We start from the raw sequence: 18223 nt of genomic DNA, 5'->3' as shown, positions 1-18223 counted from the left end.
ACAATTTACGCATCACAATTATATCACCTAGACATGGAAAAATAAGTAGTAATATATTTTCTACATAGAAGCCAACAAATATCATTACAGTGAATGTTTTTCCAATAAACAACTGAAGAGCGCCAGACATGTTTTCTTGTAAATTAGCTTTTTGTATTAGACTCTTAATAGATTTCACCAAGGAAGCAGCAAAGAGACCGGGATTAAGCAGAAGATATGATAGAAAGCAAAAGAATTAGAATGTATAATATAAGCTGAGAGCATTCAGTTGAGATCATTTGCTTATATTTTACCTACATAGGTAGCATTTAGCAGCTTTTGCATCTGAGCTTCTCAAATATGAATCACATAGAATTATTTTTAGTAAAATATTTAAAAACCTTTTGTCTTATTTCCTTGGCTTGCAAACCATATATTATAGGATTCAAGCTTGAAGGTATGACAAAGAAAAGTAGAGCAGATATTTTTCTACCTTCAGGGATTTCTGAAAAACGATGAAGGAGAATTGTTATCAATCCAGAGATTAACATAATTAAATAAACAGTCAAATGAGTTGAGCAAGTTTTTATGGCTTTACTGTTTGTTGCCTTGCTTTTCCTCTTTATGCATATCATGGCTATTCTGAAATATGTTATAAACACACTCCCCATTGAAGAGGTGAGTAAAACCACAGTGAAAGTTAATCCATACACATTATTAATCACCACATTTTCACAGGACAATTTAAATAGTGAAGCATTATCACAATAGTGGTTTTGAATCACAGATCTGCAGTGAGACAGACGTATAGACAGACTAAGCAGAATTGCCACCAGTATTAATGGAACACCCCAGGCTCCTAGTGATAATTTTACCACCATTTTACTGCTCATTATTGATGAGTATCGTAATGGATTGCATATGGCCACGTATCTGTCAAAGGCCATGATCATTAGAATAGTGTGAGTTGTTGTTCCATACAAATGTGCAAAAAAAGCTTGTGAAGCACACTCCACATAAGTGATGTAGCGCATAGAGGGATCTGTTAAAATATCCTTCAGCAAGAGTGGCACAAGAACAGTTGCTCCCATCATATCATTAATTGGTAAATGGCAAAACAAAATGTGCATGGGCTCATGTAAACTTTTATCTACCAAGATCTGAACCAAAATCCCAATGTTAAATAATATTATAAATATGTAAGCAATCAAGAGAAAGATAAATGCAAGATGGTTGTACTGAGGTGCTATTTTCAGTCCCTCCATTAAGAGTACAGTGTATTTGAATGTCTGGTTGTCCATCTGTGACCTAAAGGAAAAATACAGTACAGGGACAGTAAAGCACTTGCATTAATAACATCATCCTGAAGTATTGCACAGCACTATACAACAATACATGTCAATGATAATGAGAGGAGAAATTTTCTTTGTCTGTGAAAGTGCAACTTATTTTCCAACTCTCCCCAGATTTGCTCGATGGGGTTGAGGTCTGGACTTTGAGGAGGCTAGTAAGAAAAATGAACTAAATCTCCTTATGCTGCCCACCACTGTATCTACAAAATCATCATTATGCTCTATAAACCATATAATAGAGCAATTATAAGGAAAATTAGGTTCACTCAAAGGAAAGCCTTTGGGTTGAGTTGCAGATGAGGAAATATATTGACAGACACTATGCCAGAGAGACGTGCTGCTGTTATTGGTGCAAAAGGTCGACATACCATATATTAAAGTTAGAATTGGATTAAAACAGTACGCCTTTTTCATCTGATATTTTTTGTGCTCAGAGCAACCATAATTATGAAATAAAATAATATATAATATAATAAATAATATAATCACTATACAGTATACAATTTAAAGTATGTAGTAATTACTCCTGAAATTTTCTTTACTTACAAGGAAAATTTATAATAGATACAGCAGTGACTTCACCTAGTACTACAGGTTGCATCCACTTTTTCTTGGTGTTACTTAGTAAACAAAATATTAAAGAATGCAACATAAGTTTAGTGAACATGGGGGTTTTATACAGTATGTGTTTTACAACAACGGACGTCTTTTTCGTCATACCCCATGAGTGTTTAACTGTTTATCATTGGATATTAATAGATCTGTGTTCATCTGTGAGTTTAATTCAGTGACTTATTAAACTTATGGTAACTATTATTTTAGTACAATTAGTATTTATATATTAACTATTATTATTATTACATGTATATACAGGTTATATTACATGAATTACTGCATGTGGTCTGATCTCCATCTACACTGTGTGAAAGTAACAGACCAGCGCTAACACAAAGCAGACTAACAAATAAACAGTTTTTGGCAAGAATACACAATGTGTTTTGTTTCATGTTCATGTCTTTAATTTTGAAGTTATTTGTTGTAAATGTTTGTCTCTTGTTTCTGATTGGTTACCATGTCCTATTTGTCATGCTCTTATTGGTTCTCTTGTCTAATGTGTTGTGTTCTCTGGTGGTAAGTGCCTCTAAGCCTGTTCCTCCATGGCCCACGTCCACCATTGCTCCATGATTTAAGCCCACTCCACCCATGGACCTATGGTTATTGCCTGGACTTTTATGCTACGTTTACACATGGGCGGCTATTTTCATAAACTGACATTTCAACCTTTCCGGTTCAATAATAACATCGTGCACACATGTCAGTTTTCAGAAACATTTTCATTTGCACGTACCCGTGTATATACATGCCGTCAAGGGAATGCCAAACCTGTAGTTGGCGGTGTAACTGAAGCTCAAGCCCACGTAAGCTAATCACCGGCGGCGCTGGCGGTGACGCGGACTGGTTTTTCGTGTTGGATGAAGGAATAGTTGTTGCAATAGGTGTGTTCAACTTTATGCAGCGCTGCAAAAAGCGATTCGAAATTAGACTTATACATGTAATTTCTCATCTCGCTCTTGCGGTACGTTGACCTCATCCGCCTGTCCATTCTTGCAGCGCCGCATGAAGACAAACAAGCATAACATTGCTGACCTCTGAGCACTCATTCGTCTCTGCTCCTCGACATAATGGAGCAGCTGCTAATGCAAACACACAAAAAGAGTTTGCACCAACATAAATGTCTCTGCTTTTCAAAATAACTAGGGTGACCATACGTGCCATTCAACCCGGACGCGTCCTGTCTAGGATATCGGGGGCTTCTTCCGGAAGTCGTATTTGTCGACCGCATATGTCATAGAGAATTATTATTATTATTATTATAACAGAAAAGCAACCATTACATTTTAATGTAAGAATGAAACTATGATTATGTTTTTAACTGAATGGCGTACGCGGTCAACAAATACGACTTCTGGAAGACGCACCAAAATCCTGGCCAGGACATTGGGAAGAATGGCACGTATGGTCACCCTAAAATAACCATGTACGTGTAAACAGGGTTTTAGTTTTTTTTAGACATCAGGAGCTGCCCTTTATGTGGAGGATTATGTCAGGGTTATATGCGTTTTGTTTTATATTCATGTCTTTAATTTTGAAGTTATTCATTGTCAATGTTTGTCTCTTATTTCCGTTTTCCCTTATGTGTCATGTTCTGATTGGTCACCCTGCTCTATGTGTCATGTTCTCATTGGTTCTCTTGTCTAATGTGTTTGTTTTCTCCAGACCCGGATTGGCCATAGGGAGAACCGAGATAATTCTCTGTGGGCCGGTCTGTTTTTTGGCCACAAGGGCCGGTGTTGTCATACCACCGGGTAGAAGGTTGCTGCTGTCCTGCTGCCAGCACTCACAGTAGCCCCACTCGCGTAATTTGCGGTTGAGAGATGTCCCCACCACTTTATGACAACGTTGATTGTGTCCCGACAACTTATTGGAAGAATTCTTGCATTAGGGTCCATTAACATCTGCATGGAAAACGAAGAACGCGCCACGTCTTCTGCTTTTGAAAGCGCTCGCCTGTGAACACAAGTTGGTTTTGTTTCAGACGCGTCTATATTTGAGTGCACTTGCTGCGCGTCTAGATTTTAAATAAACTTGAACGCGACTTGATACGAATGGTTTCTAAAAGGAAAAAGATCTCATATTTTTTAAAGTCATAGATGTAACAATGAATCATCTATGAATAGTCATTATTCATCGTCTGTTGCAAGAAACAAAAATATATTTGATGTCAAACTAATCTCAGTTTATTGGAAAACAGTATGTTTTCTCAAGTAAAACAACATTTTGAAAGGCCATTATATATTTCTTCTTCTGTAACACAAGTTATGCCTACCTTATGGTATTTGGCAATATACATTATCTAAGTACCAAAAATGAAGATAATGATTTTTATTTTTCCATCTGTTTTTCCCCTCCATACTTGATAACTCTTGCTTGTGTTTTGTATATCAGGGGTTTACAAACTTTTTCAATCCAACAGGGGTGCGTTTCCCAAACAACAACGTAACTCGTCGCTGAACGACCATAGTACGATGCATCGTTGGAGAAACTAACTACCTTGCCACGACTGTTTCCCGAAAGCAAAGTAACTTTGTCGCACATTCATTGTTTGAACGATGTTGGTTTAACAACATAGTTGATGATGTCATGTGGGAGGTGAAGTACTAATTAATCTGTGCAAATCGATTTAATGTCAGATTATTGCTGTAAATAACATATAAGCATCGGACGACTGATTTTGTTATCGTGATTTAGTTATCTGTTGTTTATTTTCAAGATATTTAATTCACGCTCAAGTTCCCTCTTACGTCACTCCTCCCAGGGATTCCCCAGGGTCTTAAAGCTTGTAGGACTTCACACATGCACAGTTTTCAAATGCAACGCTTTCATTCTGTTTACAAATTTAAAGACGTAAAATAAAATTGTAATATATTTAGAATGATGGATATAGACTGTACTACATGTTTTGTGCTTATTTTGTTCAAAAGCATGATCAACGTAAGTCTACATATGATAATAACAAGGAACGATGCGTCTAATGACAGGTCAAAAGCTGTTGTTTCAACGACACAAGTTAGCGATGCCAGGGTCGGACTGGGAACAAAATTCGGCCCTGGCAATTTTCTCGTGGAACAGCCCACCACTGGACCGACGACACCCCCCACTCCACACACAAGCCCATTGATACCAAAATCACCCCCCTGATTCCCCCCAATAAATAACAAACACACAGTATTATGCTGAATAAGAGTCATGTTGTAGCAACACTTCATAAACTGAACTCAAACATTTAGCTACAATGTAAAGACTAAATTAGGTATTTCCCACAGTTCTGAAATATAATTGTGGTGGTAGCAGTTGAAAAAGGCAATCATTATTACCCACTGACAAAAAATGGTCTACTATACGTGTGAAAAACAACTAGTAGGCTATTGTGTGACCTAACCCAATGCTTTGATTTATTGAACATTTATATTAATTTCACAGTATATTTAAAATTCAGAGCTGATACTTTTTGTCAAAGCACCACAAAAACACTGTACTATTTTTCACTGATATATGAAGCAATACTTGTGTAGATGACCCCTTTTATCAAACTCTACTGAATACAATAATATGTAAAGTATATTAATGATAGACAGTGCAGCTCTATAGATTATAAATGTGACCGGTGTTAAAATGGTTTATGTAGCTTTCTTCACTTTCTATTAGATAGAGCAGAAGCAGTAAAAGTGCCTCTCTTTCTATCCCTCTCTTGCAGATTAAAAGAGCTTAATCCACTCGTTATGTCAGATTCAAAATTCAACTTGCTGTCACTGTGACGGGTGACTTGACATTACCTTTGCTTATTTGCTACCATCTCCATCTCTTATATCTAAAATGTTTGCTCAGAAAGCAAAGATGGTTCATTAATAATATTTATAAAAATAGGAGAAAGAAAGTGCATTATGACTTTTAAAACAAGAGCCAGTTGCTATAGCCATAGAAACCAGAGGCAGGCTTGAGACTGGGCTTTAACGCATTAGCGCCTACTGACTCTGATCACGGCTGGTTGATCAGACCCAGGACCCGAAGTAATTAAACTGGGACCGAGCCAGACCCAACTCTGCTCAAGTTCAGAAACATGGACACAATGTGACACTGAGCTTGCCTCGACTCACACTTGGCTATATCACTCTGTCTCCTCTCCACAAATAAGCTGGTGTGTGGTGGGCGTTCTGGCGCAATATGGCTGCCGTCGCATCATCCAGGTGGATGCTGCACATTGGTGGTGGTTGAGGAGATTCCCCCATTCATATGTAAAGCGCTTTGAGCACTGGAAAAGCGCTATATAAATGTAACTAATTATTATTATTATTATTATTCATCGAGAAACAGAGAGCAAGCGAACGCATACTAAACTGGTTGGAAGAGAGACGTGCTCACATGCAAATGTTATAATCAAATAGTGTCATTATCACGGAAGAACAAAAAAAAGTTATGCCAGATATACTTGGGCGGGTGTTAATATAGCCTACCTGAGCGGATCTTCTCCGCTCCCCCTTTCTTCTTTTTGGAGCCTCTATTGTCCATACTGATTATTCTTAAGTGCAAGGTTAAATGATGTGCTATCTATCACTGTAAATTTCCCCATGAACCTCGCGGCTGCTTGGACAAATCCACTTGAAGGGTGGGGCAGGGGGGCGCGATCGTAACACACACTGAACCTGTCATGAAGTGGCCGAAAATATTTACCTGTCACCCGCCCCCCAAGCCAAATGCAATGCAATGAAAATAAATAACTTAAACATTTTGGCATTAAAAAAAAAAAATCTCGGAGGCCACCAGCCCACATGTCGACCGGCCCACCGGGCATTTGCCCGGTTGTACAGATTGCCAGTCCGAGCCTGAGCGATGCAGTTTGCGAATGTTCGTTTGAACGATGGTTTCAGGAAATACCAAATCGTTGAACGATGTTGGTAACGATGGAACTTACGATATTCGTTGGCTAACGATGCTTTAAGGAAACGCACCCCTGGTAATCTCAAGACCCACCATTTTTTAAAAATAGAAATAGGGAAAACACAAACACATTTTTGAATAAGTTTAACTGAATACTACCAAAATAGATTATGGTAGGGCTGCATGACAAAAATCATAATTGCTAAGACTATTTGCATTTGCATGTATTTGCATTGAATTGGAAACTATATATTTGAAAAATACAATGAATGGCAAGGCTTCAGAGAACAATGCACTATTGCAGACTTATATACTACTGAGGATTTAATTATATTATTTTAATATAGTCTGTCATGAACTAAAATGGGCCAGTCTAAGGCATGAAACTCCAGGGCTGAAAATGAGTCCCACTCCGTCCCTGGTTTTCTCTGTTGGTAAAAGTGCCATGCCACGCCATGCCATGTTTATAATCTTGTTTCATAGTTTGTTATTTTAAGAAAACTGCACATGGGGTTCATTACACTTGCCATCAGTTAGACATTTGTGACACAATGGCATGGTATTTGTGAAGGATAAAGCAGCAAAGCAGCTACAGGAAACACATTTGAAGGATGTGTCTGTTAAAGGGGATATGCAAGTTACTAAATTGTAAGCTTTATATTATATTATATTAGGGCATTTTATTCGTGTAAGAAAAATATGAAAAGTCTGCTGCAGCGGGGCAACTATTTGTGTCTGTTACTCTTCTTCACTAGTATTATCTTTCTTCTTTCACCATTGATGACAGCCCATGGTAAAAGTAATGAAATTTGGCAGAAAAAGGACACTCTGTCTGCCAAATTTGGAGACTCTATCTAAGTAAGTTTCCCTCATGTTTTCGCTTATCAATTTTGACTCCTACGATCTATCTAACAACAAAACATTCCTCTGAATTCTTGACTTACGAGGATTAAAATGTACTCTATGACACCATTTTTTTAGTTTTTAAAACTTTATTTTTTACACTCCTCCTATATGCATTTATCTGATTTGCACAACTATTGGTATGTAGCATCTAGTGACGCTCAAGTGTCATGAATCTCAAGTAAGGAGAGAGAGAACACAGACACAGGCTTTGAGGAACACTCAACTAATTTTATTGCAGTTTTAAAGTATTCAGAGATATCAGAGAGTATCAAAGTAATGTCCATATGGCAGTACCAACCTGATCTCACGAATTTCCGTGGCATAGTCACGGAATTTTTGGCTCATTTTTCCGTGGCATTCTCACGGATCTCCGCATATTTCCGTGGCCCTGCCACGGACTTTCTTTTCCGTGGCATTCTCACGGATTGGTTACTCAACTGTTTTGTCCTATTTTCTTACCATTGTCGCTTCGGTTTAGGGTTAGATTTACATAAAATGACATCCCTACCCAAACCCAACTCTAACCCCAACGCCAGGCAACAATTGATTAAAGTTTAGAAAATATAAAAGAATACATCAGAAAAAATAGTATAAACCAATACTTAAAGTGAAATACTAACGCAAACACCAAATCTAACCCTAAACCGAAGCGACAATGGTTTGAAAATAGGAAAAAGCAGTTGAGTAACCAATCCGTGAGAATGCCACGGAAAAGAAAGTCTGTGGTAGGGCCACGGAAATATGCGGAGATCCGTGAGAATGCCACGGAAAAATGAGCCAAAAATTCCGTGACTATCCCACGGAACTTTGTGAGATCATGTTGGGCAGTACACACACCTTAGTTAATACAACTTATGTTGCTAGATAAAATTTTGTATATACATTTAAGAGACAATAAATGGGTGTTTATGCACGTGCTGACCCGGTCCCCACATAAAGTTTTGCTTAGGGCCCTTGGAAGTTTTGGACCAGCTCTGACTGTCAGTGCAAACAGCAACTTAATCTTGAAAGACAAAGTGTTCACTATCAGCACATGTAGTTTATTTTGATAAACAACCTTTGTTTCATGTACACATCGGAGTGTTGTTTTCACAGCTGACAGAATTACAAAAATGTGGTTTCATTATAGTATGCGTGTCTCAAGATAAAATGCAACCTTTTCAGCCTTTCTCAAAACTCAGAAAGCAAAGCACTCATTAATCTAAACACTCATTATTGAGACAATCAAACACATCTAACTGTGGTTTATGTCATTGTGTCTTAAATATATGAAGTATTACAACATAGAGGCATTATACTTACAATTTACATATTTTATTGTACATCACCTAGAAATTTAAAAATATGTAGTGATATATTTCCTAGTTAAAATACATTATCCACACACACATTTCATTACAGCGACTGTTTTCTCTAATAAACAAATATAAATCACATATAATTATTTTTTAGTACAAATTTTAACAACCTTTTGTCTTATTTCCTTGGCTTGCAAACCATAAATAATAGGATTCATGCTTGAAGGTATAACATAGAAAAGTATAGCAGCTACTTTTCTACCTTCAGGGTTTTCAGAAAAACGATGGAGGATAACTGGTACAAATCCAGAGATCAACATAATTAAATAAACAGTCAAATGAGTTGAGCAAGTTTTTATGGCTTTACTGTTTGTTGCCTTGCTTTTGCTCTTTATGCATATCATGGCTATTCTGAAATATGTTATAAACACACTCCCCATTGAAGAGGTGAGTAAAACCACAGTGAAAGTTAATCCATACACATTATTAATCACCACACTTTCACAGGACAATTTAAAAATTGAAGGATTATCACAAATGTGGTTTTGAATCAGATATCTGCAGTGAGACAGACGTATAGTCAGGCCAAGCAAAACTCCCACAAACACTAATGGAACACACCAGGCTCCTACTGATAATTTTACCATCATTTTACTGCTCATTATTGATGAGTATCTTAATGGATTGCATATGGCCACATATCTGTCAAAGGTCATGATCATTAGAATAGTGTGAGATGTTGTTCCATGGAAATGATTTAAGAAAGCTTGTGAAGCACACTCCACATATGTGATGTAGCGCTCAGAGGGATCTGTTAAAATATCCTTCAGCATGCGTGGTAAAAGAATATTTGCTCCCATTACATCATTAATTGGTAAATGACAGAACAGAATGTACATGGGATCATGTAAACTTTTATCTGCCAAGATCTGAACCAAAATCCCGATGTTAAATACTGTTATAAATATGTAAGCAATCAAGAGAAAGATAAATGCAAGATGGTTGTACTGAGGTGCTATTTTCAGTCCCTCCATTAAGAGTACGGTGTATTTGAATGTCTGGTTGTCCATATGTGACCTAAAGGAAAAATACAGATAGAGTGACAGCACCAACATATAGAACACATGCTGTACAGTACAGGGACAGTAAAGCACTTGCGTTAATATCATCATCATCCTGAAGAATTACACAGCACTATACAACAATACATACAATACTCAATGATTTTACAGATTATACTACACATAGAAAAACACATTGTTCTCTATTTTCTCTCCCTTTCCATTGTAGCTATTTTATTTATCTTGTTCTCTTATGCATTTTATGTTTCATTTAATTTAATTTAATTTAATTTAATTTAATTTAAGAAATATGTTCAATGTAAAAAAAAAACATTCAAAGTATGTACTGTAATTATTACTCTTGAAATGTTCTTTACTTACAAGGAAAATGAATAATAGATACAGCAGTGACTTCACCTAATATGTAGTAGTAACAGGTTGCATCCACACAATACAACAGTAGTTTAGTGGACCAGGCGGTTTTTATACAGTATGTGTCTCACAACCACTGAAGTCTTGTCGTCATGCCCCATGGGTGTTTAACTGTCTGTCATTGGATAATTATAGATCTGTGTTTATCTGTGAGTTCAAATCAGTGGGCTTGTTAACCTCCTAAGACGTTGTGGGTCCACGTGGACATCACATTTTTTAGACAACTTATTATTTAAGTACAATTAATAATAACTAATGATATTATTTGTATATCCAGAGAATATTACCTGAATTGGTCTGATCTTCATCCACATTTTGTGATAGTAACAGCCCAGCCCTAACAAAAAGCAACTAACACACAGAGTTAAAGGCAAACGTACACAGTTAAAGGCTATGGTATTTGTGAAGAATACATTTTTGCATAAAGTCTTATACTGTAGTTACAGGAAACAGTTGTGTAGGATGCGTCTGCTAAAGGAGATCTACAAGTTACTAAATTGCAAGTTTAGTCATGCGCATCTCATCATTAAAGAAGGTTCCTTGATTAGTAGTAAATCCCCATCATCTGCTTTCAGATGGAGCAGCATTTACTACACAAAGCCGTAGTTCACTGACAATCGGGAAAATTTCGATTATCATTATTGAGGGGGCGCTATTAGCAGCATATGCACAGATCAGTGAACCGGTTAGCTCTGTGAACTGTTTCACCCTGTCAAAGAATGACAGTCTGAACTAGAGAGAGAGAGAATCTCGTTCATGAACAAACTACATGTTTATAAATGAATGTGTACCGCATAGGCTCAAAACAAATGGTTCCAAAGCGCAGCACGTACTGTAGTACTGTGATAGGCTACTGTGCACCTAAGCTTGTTTATATATACACATATTCATATTTAACATACAGTGCATAACTTTGCGATTTATGAATGTGTAAATGTCTGACCAAAGAATGTTTATTTTGCATGAAAACTTTATGTTTTGGTCATTGGAACCTTATTTTATTTATTTAATGAGTAGATTTTAAGGCTCTTGTTGGTGAAATAAAATTGAATATATCTCCCCTCTCCCCCCTTTACATATTTTAATTCAATTAATATTTGTCAAAAGTAATCTAAATGTAATCCAAAAATAGTCAGATTACATTACCAACGATGTGCAATCTTTGTCATGTAATTCATAATCAGTAACGAATCACAATTCATAAGTAATCTACCCAGCTCTGCGTATAAATCTCCTTCCCTTTCACATAGTCATTAAACACCCATAAATCTTGCTATTAATCATAAAATTGTTCTAAATGTAGACTCGTTTCAGACAGTATTTTTAACAACTGATCTATATGAATGATCAGTGGTATACACTCCCAATAGGATTATTAGGAACACCTGTTCAATTTCTCATTAATGCAATTATCTAGTCAACCAATCACATGACATTTGCGTCTTTGCATTTAGGGGTGTGGTTGTGATCAAGACAATCTCCTGAAATCCAAACTGAATGTCATAATGGGAAAGAAAGGTGATTTAAGCAATTTGAGCGTGGCATGGTTGTTGGTGCCTGACAGGCCGGTCGGAATATTTCACAATCTGCTCAGTTACTGGGATTGTCACGCCCAACCATTTCTAGGGTTTACAACGAATGGTGTGAAAAGGGAAAAACATCCAGTATGTGGCAGTCCTTTGGGAAAAATGCCTTGTTGATGCTAGAGGTCAGAGGAGAATGGACTGATTCAATCTGATAGAAGAGCAACTTTGATTGAAATAACCACTCATTACAACCGAGCAGGGACGTGCACAGACATTTTGAGGGGCAGGGGCTCAAGTGAAATAAAGGGCACTTCTCTTCTTTTTTTTTTTTTAAACAAAAAGTATATATATTAACGCAATTCTGACTTCCTTTTAAAAAAAAATATATTAAAAAGGTTAATTAATTTTATCTTCCTCAAACTCACGCAATTGTTTAATTTTCAAAAGATGTCTACAAAATAATCAGTTCACACAGACACCATGGTCTCCTAGTAGTCTAGGTTTATAGAGCAGCAAAGGAAGCCATTAGACAATGTGCATGTTTTGAAAACATTAAATTACATTACAATAACATTAATTACAAATTTGTTAAAATGCTAAAAACAATGTTGTGACTGCTGAGTTACACTACATGCCAATAAATGCTATATCATATGCTAGCGTTTAGCTGATTAGTTGTTACTCAAAATGTATTTTGTCTGATAAGGGCTCAAAATATAAGGTCTGTTTACTAATGTGAGCTTCTGGCATGAGCCTCAGAGCAGAGCCAATCAGAGCAGAGCTCAACATTATTATTCATGACCCTTTCAAATAGGGCAAAAATACACCATTTCATTCAAATGACAAATTCTAGGGTTGTAAATGGACATGTAAAAACGTTTCTGGATAATTTTTGCACTTAATAAAGCAACATACATTCTATGTAATTGTCAAAGAACAATTTAACATATTATGACAACACATCAGGGGCGTCGCTAGACCCCTTTTACTGGGGCACGTGCCCCAGTGTAAATCTTTTGTGCCCCTGTGTAAATCTCAAGTTTACAATTAAGCAGTTAACTAGTTTATTCCTTTACAAAGACAATCGCGGCAAAACAGATCTATATGCAATGTAGTTACCCAATTCACGTTTGAAAAAGCGACGCAACAGTCGCACTGACGCGTGTACGCCTCAATTCATGTCCGCGTCCGCGCACGGACATGAATGGGTGCGCGGACGCGGACATGAATTGAGGCGTGCACGCGACTGTTTTGCCGTGCGCAGCCGCATACAAAGTACACGCGATTGAGTTGGTTTATGAAAACATGGCGAGACTAAAGTAAGTTTCTAAATAATAATGAAAATCTCATTGACGCATGTGATGGACATCAGAAATGTTTTGTGCAAAGCAGGAAAAGGGAAGGAAAAATGAGAGATGATGAATTTAAGGGAGTAAAGACACATAACATCTTACCCTGTCAGGGCTTAAACATTAGAGGGAAAATTTCAGGAAAACCTCTGTCAATAGTCTATAAAATTGCATTGTTCACATACAAAAACTGTGTTATACTGTTCTGTATTTTCAGATATGAAATTAATATTTAGTTCACTAGCTCTAGGTCATTACATAATCAGTTAGCAGTAACTAAGATAGATTTTTTAGTAGTCATAAAATGAAAATATTCTTAAAAATAAAAGAAGTTATTAATCATTGTTATGTAAAATGCAAATGTGCATAACATTTTTTTCTCTCCAGCCATTATTTTCAAACATTTTATGCCTTTAAACATGTTAATTATGTTGTATATATGTATATATGAAGATGATACTTAAATATTTTTAAATAAATGTTTGTCTTTCCCAGTACTTGTTGCAATGTTGGAATAGTGGGTTAAGCAAAGGAAATTGTATCTTGCACACCGCAGGCTTTCAAGAAAAAGTAAAAAAAAAATGGGGGGCCTGTGCCCCAGTAGAGCTTTATGTCTAGCAACGCCCCTGCAACACATCCTATGGCACCTTTAATCTTAGGTTTCATATTTATGAGGGTTACACATGTCAGAAACAACAAATATAGATTAGGTCTATTTTATTCGTATTTTATATTTTACTTTTTTGTGATGTCAGTGAAAATTCAGACTGGGCAAGTAAATTACTGAACCATCAGATTTCTTCCCAATCTACTCCAGCACTCCAGTATAACACATTATACTTATTTAACAGCCATTACAAAAAACGCAAACCAAAAAGCTTACTACTGTAGTTAGCAATTATATTATTGTTTGTGCTTTATTATTTTATGAGCAGTCTGTTTAAACTACATACACTACACTGTTACAAGTTTGCAACTCTTCAGGTTAATATGGGATTGCCATGGAAAACAATGTCCCTGAATCGTTATGTGTAACAACATGTCCCATATTTTGTGCATAAAACTGTTATTATAAGAATGCTTTCTTCCTCACACACTTACCGGTAGCCTGCCTGCATAATCATGCACAGGATCGCGTCTCGGTCGGGCTGAGCTTTGGCACTTGAAACGCGAATCATGCCCCACGAGTGCAGACAAACCAATCATAAAGTGAAGTACGTTAGAGAGGCGGGACTAAGGAAGGGTAAAGCCAATCATATTAGCGATGTGAATTTTGGAGGCGGGACTCATCTGTTAACCGATTGTGTGCCACAAATAGCGCTATTTTTCTTTATATAAGAGTTTAAATCTCATTTAAATGATTTCTGAATAAATTAATGTTAAATTAAATAAGCAACAAGTAAAAAACACAAGAAACAGACATACATCAGTTGTTATAGAAATAAAGATCATATTTTTATTTATTTTTTTAAAGCACCCCAGAAAAAAAGGGCACTTTCTCTCCAGGAATAAAAAGGGCAGGTGCTCAAGCCCCCTTTGATGTCTATGTGTGCACGTTAATTACAATTACAATTACAACCGAGGTATGCAGCAAAGCATTTGTGAAGCAACAACACGCACAACCTTGAGGCGGATGGGCTACAACAGCAGAAGACCCCACAGGGTATCTCCACTACAAATAGGAAAAAGAGGCTACAAATTGCATGAGCTCACCAAAATTGGACAGTTGAAGACTGGAAAAATGTTGCCTGGCCTGATGAGTCTCGATTTCTGTTGAGACATTCAGATGGTAGAGTCAGAATTTGGCATAAACAGAATGAGAACATGGATCCATCATGCCTTGTTACCACTGTGCAGGCTGGTTTATACGGCGAGTAAGGAAAGAGGATATTGGTTCACTTAATATCAGGTGCTCTAAGCGAATTCACGCATTTTAGGCCATAAAACATTTTTTGTTACATACAGCAAACATCTCCTCACTATCTGCTTGCTGCCTGTCCGCTGATCAAACGCGATCTCTGTAGACAGCCCAAGCTTCACAAACTTCAATATAAACACAGTGGCCAAACCTAGCACCACGAAAAACAAAACAAAGTGTTCCAGCTGTAGCGCTCCCCTCAGTATTTATATTAACTAGGGCAGGGCTTTTGGGTTCTCTTAATGTATTAATTAAATGTGTTAACTCAATTTAGATATTATCTTGGATTTCTCTTTTAAAATATACACCTGAAATGTTTTCTTTACCTGACTATGAATTTACCTTTCTTAAGTTAAAATATTAATAAAGATTTTAACAGTGTGTCTAGGTATGTCTTTCCCCAAATAAAACAATAACCTCTTTCCAAGTAAATAATAAAATAACACAACACAAAGTTTAAGAAAATATCTCTTAGTTATTTACTCAAAAAATAAGTTATTATCTCAAAGAAATAAACAAATGAAAATAAAAATATAATTGTTCTTTTTAAACTTTCAACAGAAAATGTTCCTCTTTTTTTAAATGAAAATACTGTAATTGAGTAGTCTCTCTTACTTACACAACAATGTAAACAATGTCAATACTGTACCATACAAATGCACAGAATTCAATGTAAACTATGAACCCTCTTGTTAAAACAACAAATGTAAACCCAGTCAATACTGTATCATGTATAAATGCCCAGAAAACAATTTAAACTCTATTAACCCTCGAATAAATTAATTCAGAAAACCTCTATATACATTTATCACTTAAATCAGACTTTTTGTGGGCCCACAACACACCTTAATGCAATCTAAAGCAATCTAAAGTTATTATCAAACTAAAATACCGTAGCAGGCCTGATGCGTTGCTCGTGTTCGTAGTGGCCCAAAAACGTAATGGCCGCTTCACTGGTCACCGAGCAAACAAAATGAAAGGTACCTTGAGATAATGTTTCTGTTCCAGCCTTTCACCAACAGTCACGGGTGCAGTCTCATCATCCGATCAGCCTTACAACACGAACTCGATCTCCTTTTTAACACCACGTCTAGTAAAACTCACGAGTGAAGTCCTGGTTGCTTTAAACTCTGTATGAGTCCTCTTCTCTGTCTTCAGATCGAAAACAGCAGATAAACTCCTCAAACTGTTCAACGGAGAGTCAAACTTTAACTAGAAAATATCGTTCACTTGTGATGAACTGACTTCAGCATATATTTCAAAAGTAATGCAGCGTTAGCATTAGCAATAGCACAAAAGTAAACAGTCTTTGAACTTCGTGTAGAAATTCCTCCCGTTTCTCAATATGCACCTTGTCACTCTTTTCATCTGGTTGTCGTGCAAACAATCATCAGAAACAAGTTACATCTTGATTTGTGCACTAATAATTTTACATTTTAAACTCAGAAAATCTCTGTGTCACGCTCACTCTGCTGTTCCACTCTCTCCTCTTGTGCTGCAAAACCACACCCTCTACTGCCGATCATCATTAACTCCATAAAAGCTGGTTTAGACAGTTTTCAGAAATATTTTAACTTTTACTTAAAACAATAAACATACAATCATTTTTAAACTGCTTTTAACATTTTTAAACATAACTTATTAAATTAACTTAAACCTTTTTAAATCACAAATCTTGTCGCCATACCCCATGGGTGTTTAACAGAGGTGGGTAGTAACAACTACATTTACTTCGTCACATTTACTTGACTCAATTTTTTGCACAACTAGTACTTTTAGAGTATATTTAAGGATGGGCGTTTTCTGTGTCTGTACATACCAGAAGCATGCCTGACTCGGCGCTGACGCGCTGCTGTTGCTATAGGTGACATATATTTTGGTTGGAAACGCTTCCAAGACGTTCCAAGACTTCCAAGGCATGAATCATCAACTGAAAATTCATGGAGGTCCTCTACCCTCTTAACAGAGGCAGAGTTTTCATTGTAAGAAACTTCAGACTCACAAACTGCAAATGCTCGAAAGGAGCAGCCTGCAGGGCTTTCAGCACCATGGACAGGCCCCAAGTAGGAATAGAGGAAGGGCGCAAAGGGTTTAGCCTTTGGGCACCTCTTAAAAATCGAGTAACCAGGTTGTGCTGACCCACTAACCTGCTGTTTATCGGGGCATGGTGAGCGGATATCGCGGCAACATCTACATTAAGAGTGGAGGGTGACAGCCTACCATCCAACCGATGCTGAAGGTATCTTGGGGGTCTTCTCATTGAGAAGAGCACCATATGATGAACAGGTTCCCATTTAGTGTGTAAGCGTGTTGTAGACGGCGCTCACGCTGCAGCAATGGTGATATATACCACTTGCGGTAAATCACTAAGAACCTCCGCGCCCTGTTCAGAGACCATACATGGAGATTACACAGGTGCCGTAACCTGCCACCTCCTTGAGAAAGAAGGTCCTTCCTCAGGGAAATCCGCCGGGGAGGTGGCTGTCGCGAGGAGCATGAGCTCAGGGAACCAGTTCCTGGTGGGCCAATAAGGAGCCAGTAATGTTCTCCTTGTCGTCCCTGACTTTGCACAGTGTCTGTGCGAAAAGGCTCACTAGGGAAAACATGTATTTGCGCAGACCATTTTCAAATCAGCTGTAACGTGAAAGTGCATCGGCTGCTACATTGGCTGAACCGGGCATATGAAGGGCACAAAGAGACCTGAGATTATTCTTACTCGAGATTATGACTGACTCGGTCGTGAAGCCAATGCTGAAGTTGTCTCAAATGGAGCAACCCGAGCTGTGTCACAGCCGCTGCTGCTGCCATATGCTCCAGGAGCGACTGAAATTGTTTCAGTGGGGCCCTGATCTTGCCTTTGAGAGAACTGAAACACGTTAGAATTTACTGTACATGCACTTCTGGTA

At 37.3% G+C, this 18223-nt stretch overlaps 3 protein-coding genes across 3 annotated transcripts in view; all 3 read right to left on the bottom strand.

Annotated features, from left to right (window-relative positions):
• Positions 1-344: 344 nt before the first annotated feature.
• Positions 345-1280, bottom strand: LOC135776829 (olfactory receptor 8G17-like). The gene has a single exon (XM_065287745.1). It carries the CDS (start codon positions 1278-1280, stop codon positions 345-347), a length of 936 nt encoding a protein of 311 aa, XP_065143817.1.
• A 7894-nt stretch (positions 1281-9174) lies between these two features.
• On the bottom strand, positions 9175-10101 carry LOC135776928 (olfactory receptor 4E1-like). Its single transcript, XM_065287841.2, has one exon. The coding sequence runs from the start codon at positions 10099-10101 to the stop codon at positions 9175-9177; it is 927 nt and encodes a 308-aa protein (XP_065143913.1).
• A 7167-nt stretch (positions 10102-17268) lies between these two features.
• The window catches only part of LOC135776828 (olfactory receptor 13H1-like), a 4772-nt gene continuing 3817 nt past the window's right edge, over positions 17269-18223 (bottom strand). The window contains exons 3-5 of the mRNA XM_073812545.1: positions 18034-18183; positions 17743-17910; positions 17269-17569 (exon numbers count right to left, since the gene is read on the bottom strand). Of these exons, the coding sequence (XP_073668646.1) occupies positions 17269-17569; positions 17743-17910; positions 18034-18183 (619 nt within the window). The remainder of the gene's footprint in view (positions 17570-17742; positions 17911-18033; positions 18184-18223) is intronic.

The sequence above is a fragment of the Paramisgurnus dabryanus genome, chromosome 18, assembly GCF_030506205.2.
Source record: "Paramisgurnus dabryanus chromosome 18, PD_genome_1.1, whole genome shotgun sequence".
Classification (NCBI taxonomy): domain Eukaryota; kingdom Metazoa; phylum Chordata; class Actinopteri; order Cypriniformes; family Cobitidae; genus Paramisgurnus; species Paramisgurnus dabryanus.
The sequence above is the reverse complement of the archived record's forward strand: the minus strand, read 5'-3'. Positions and strand labels throughout refer to the sequence as shown.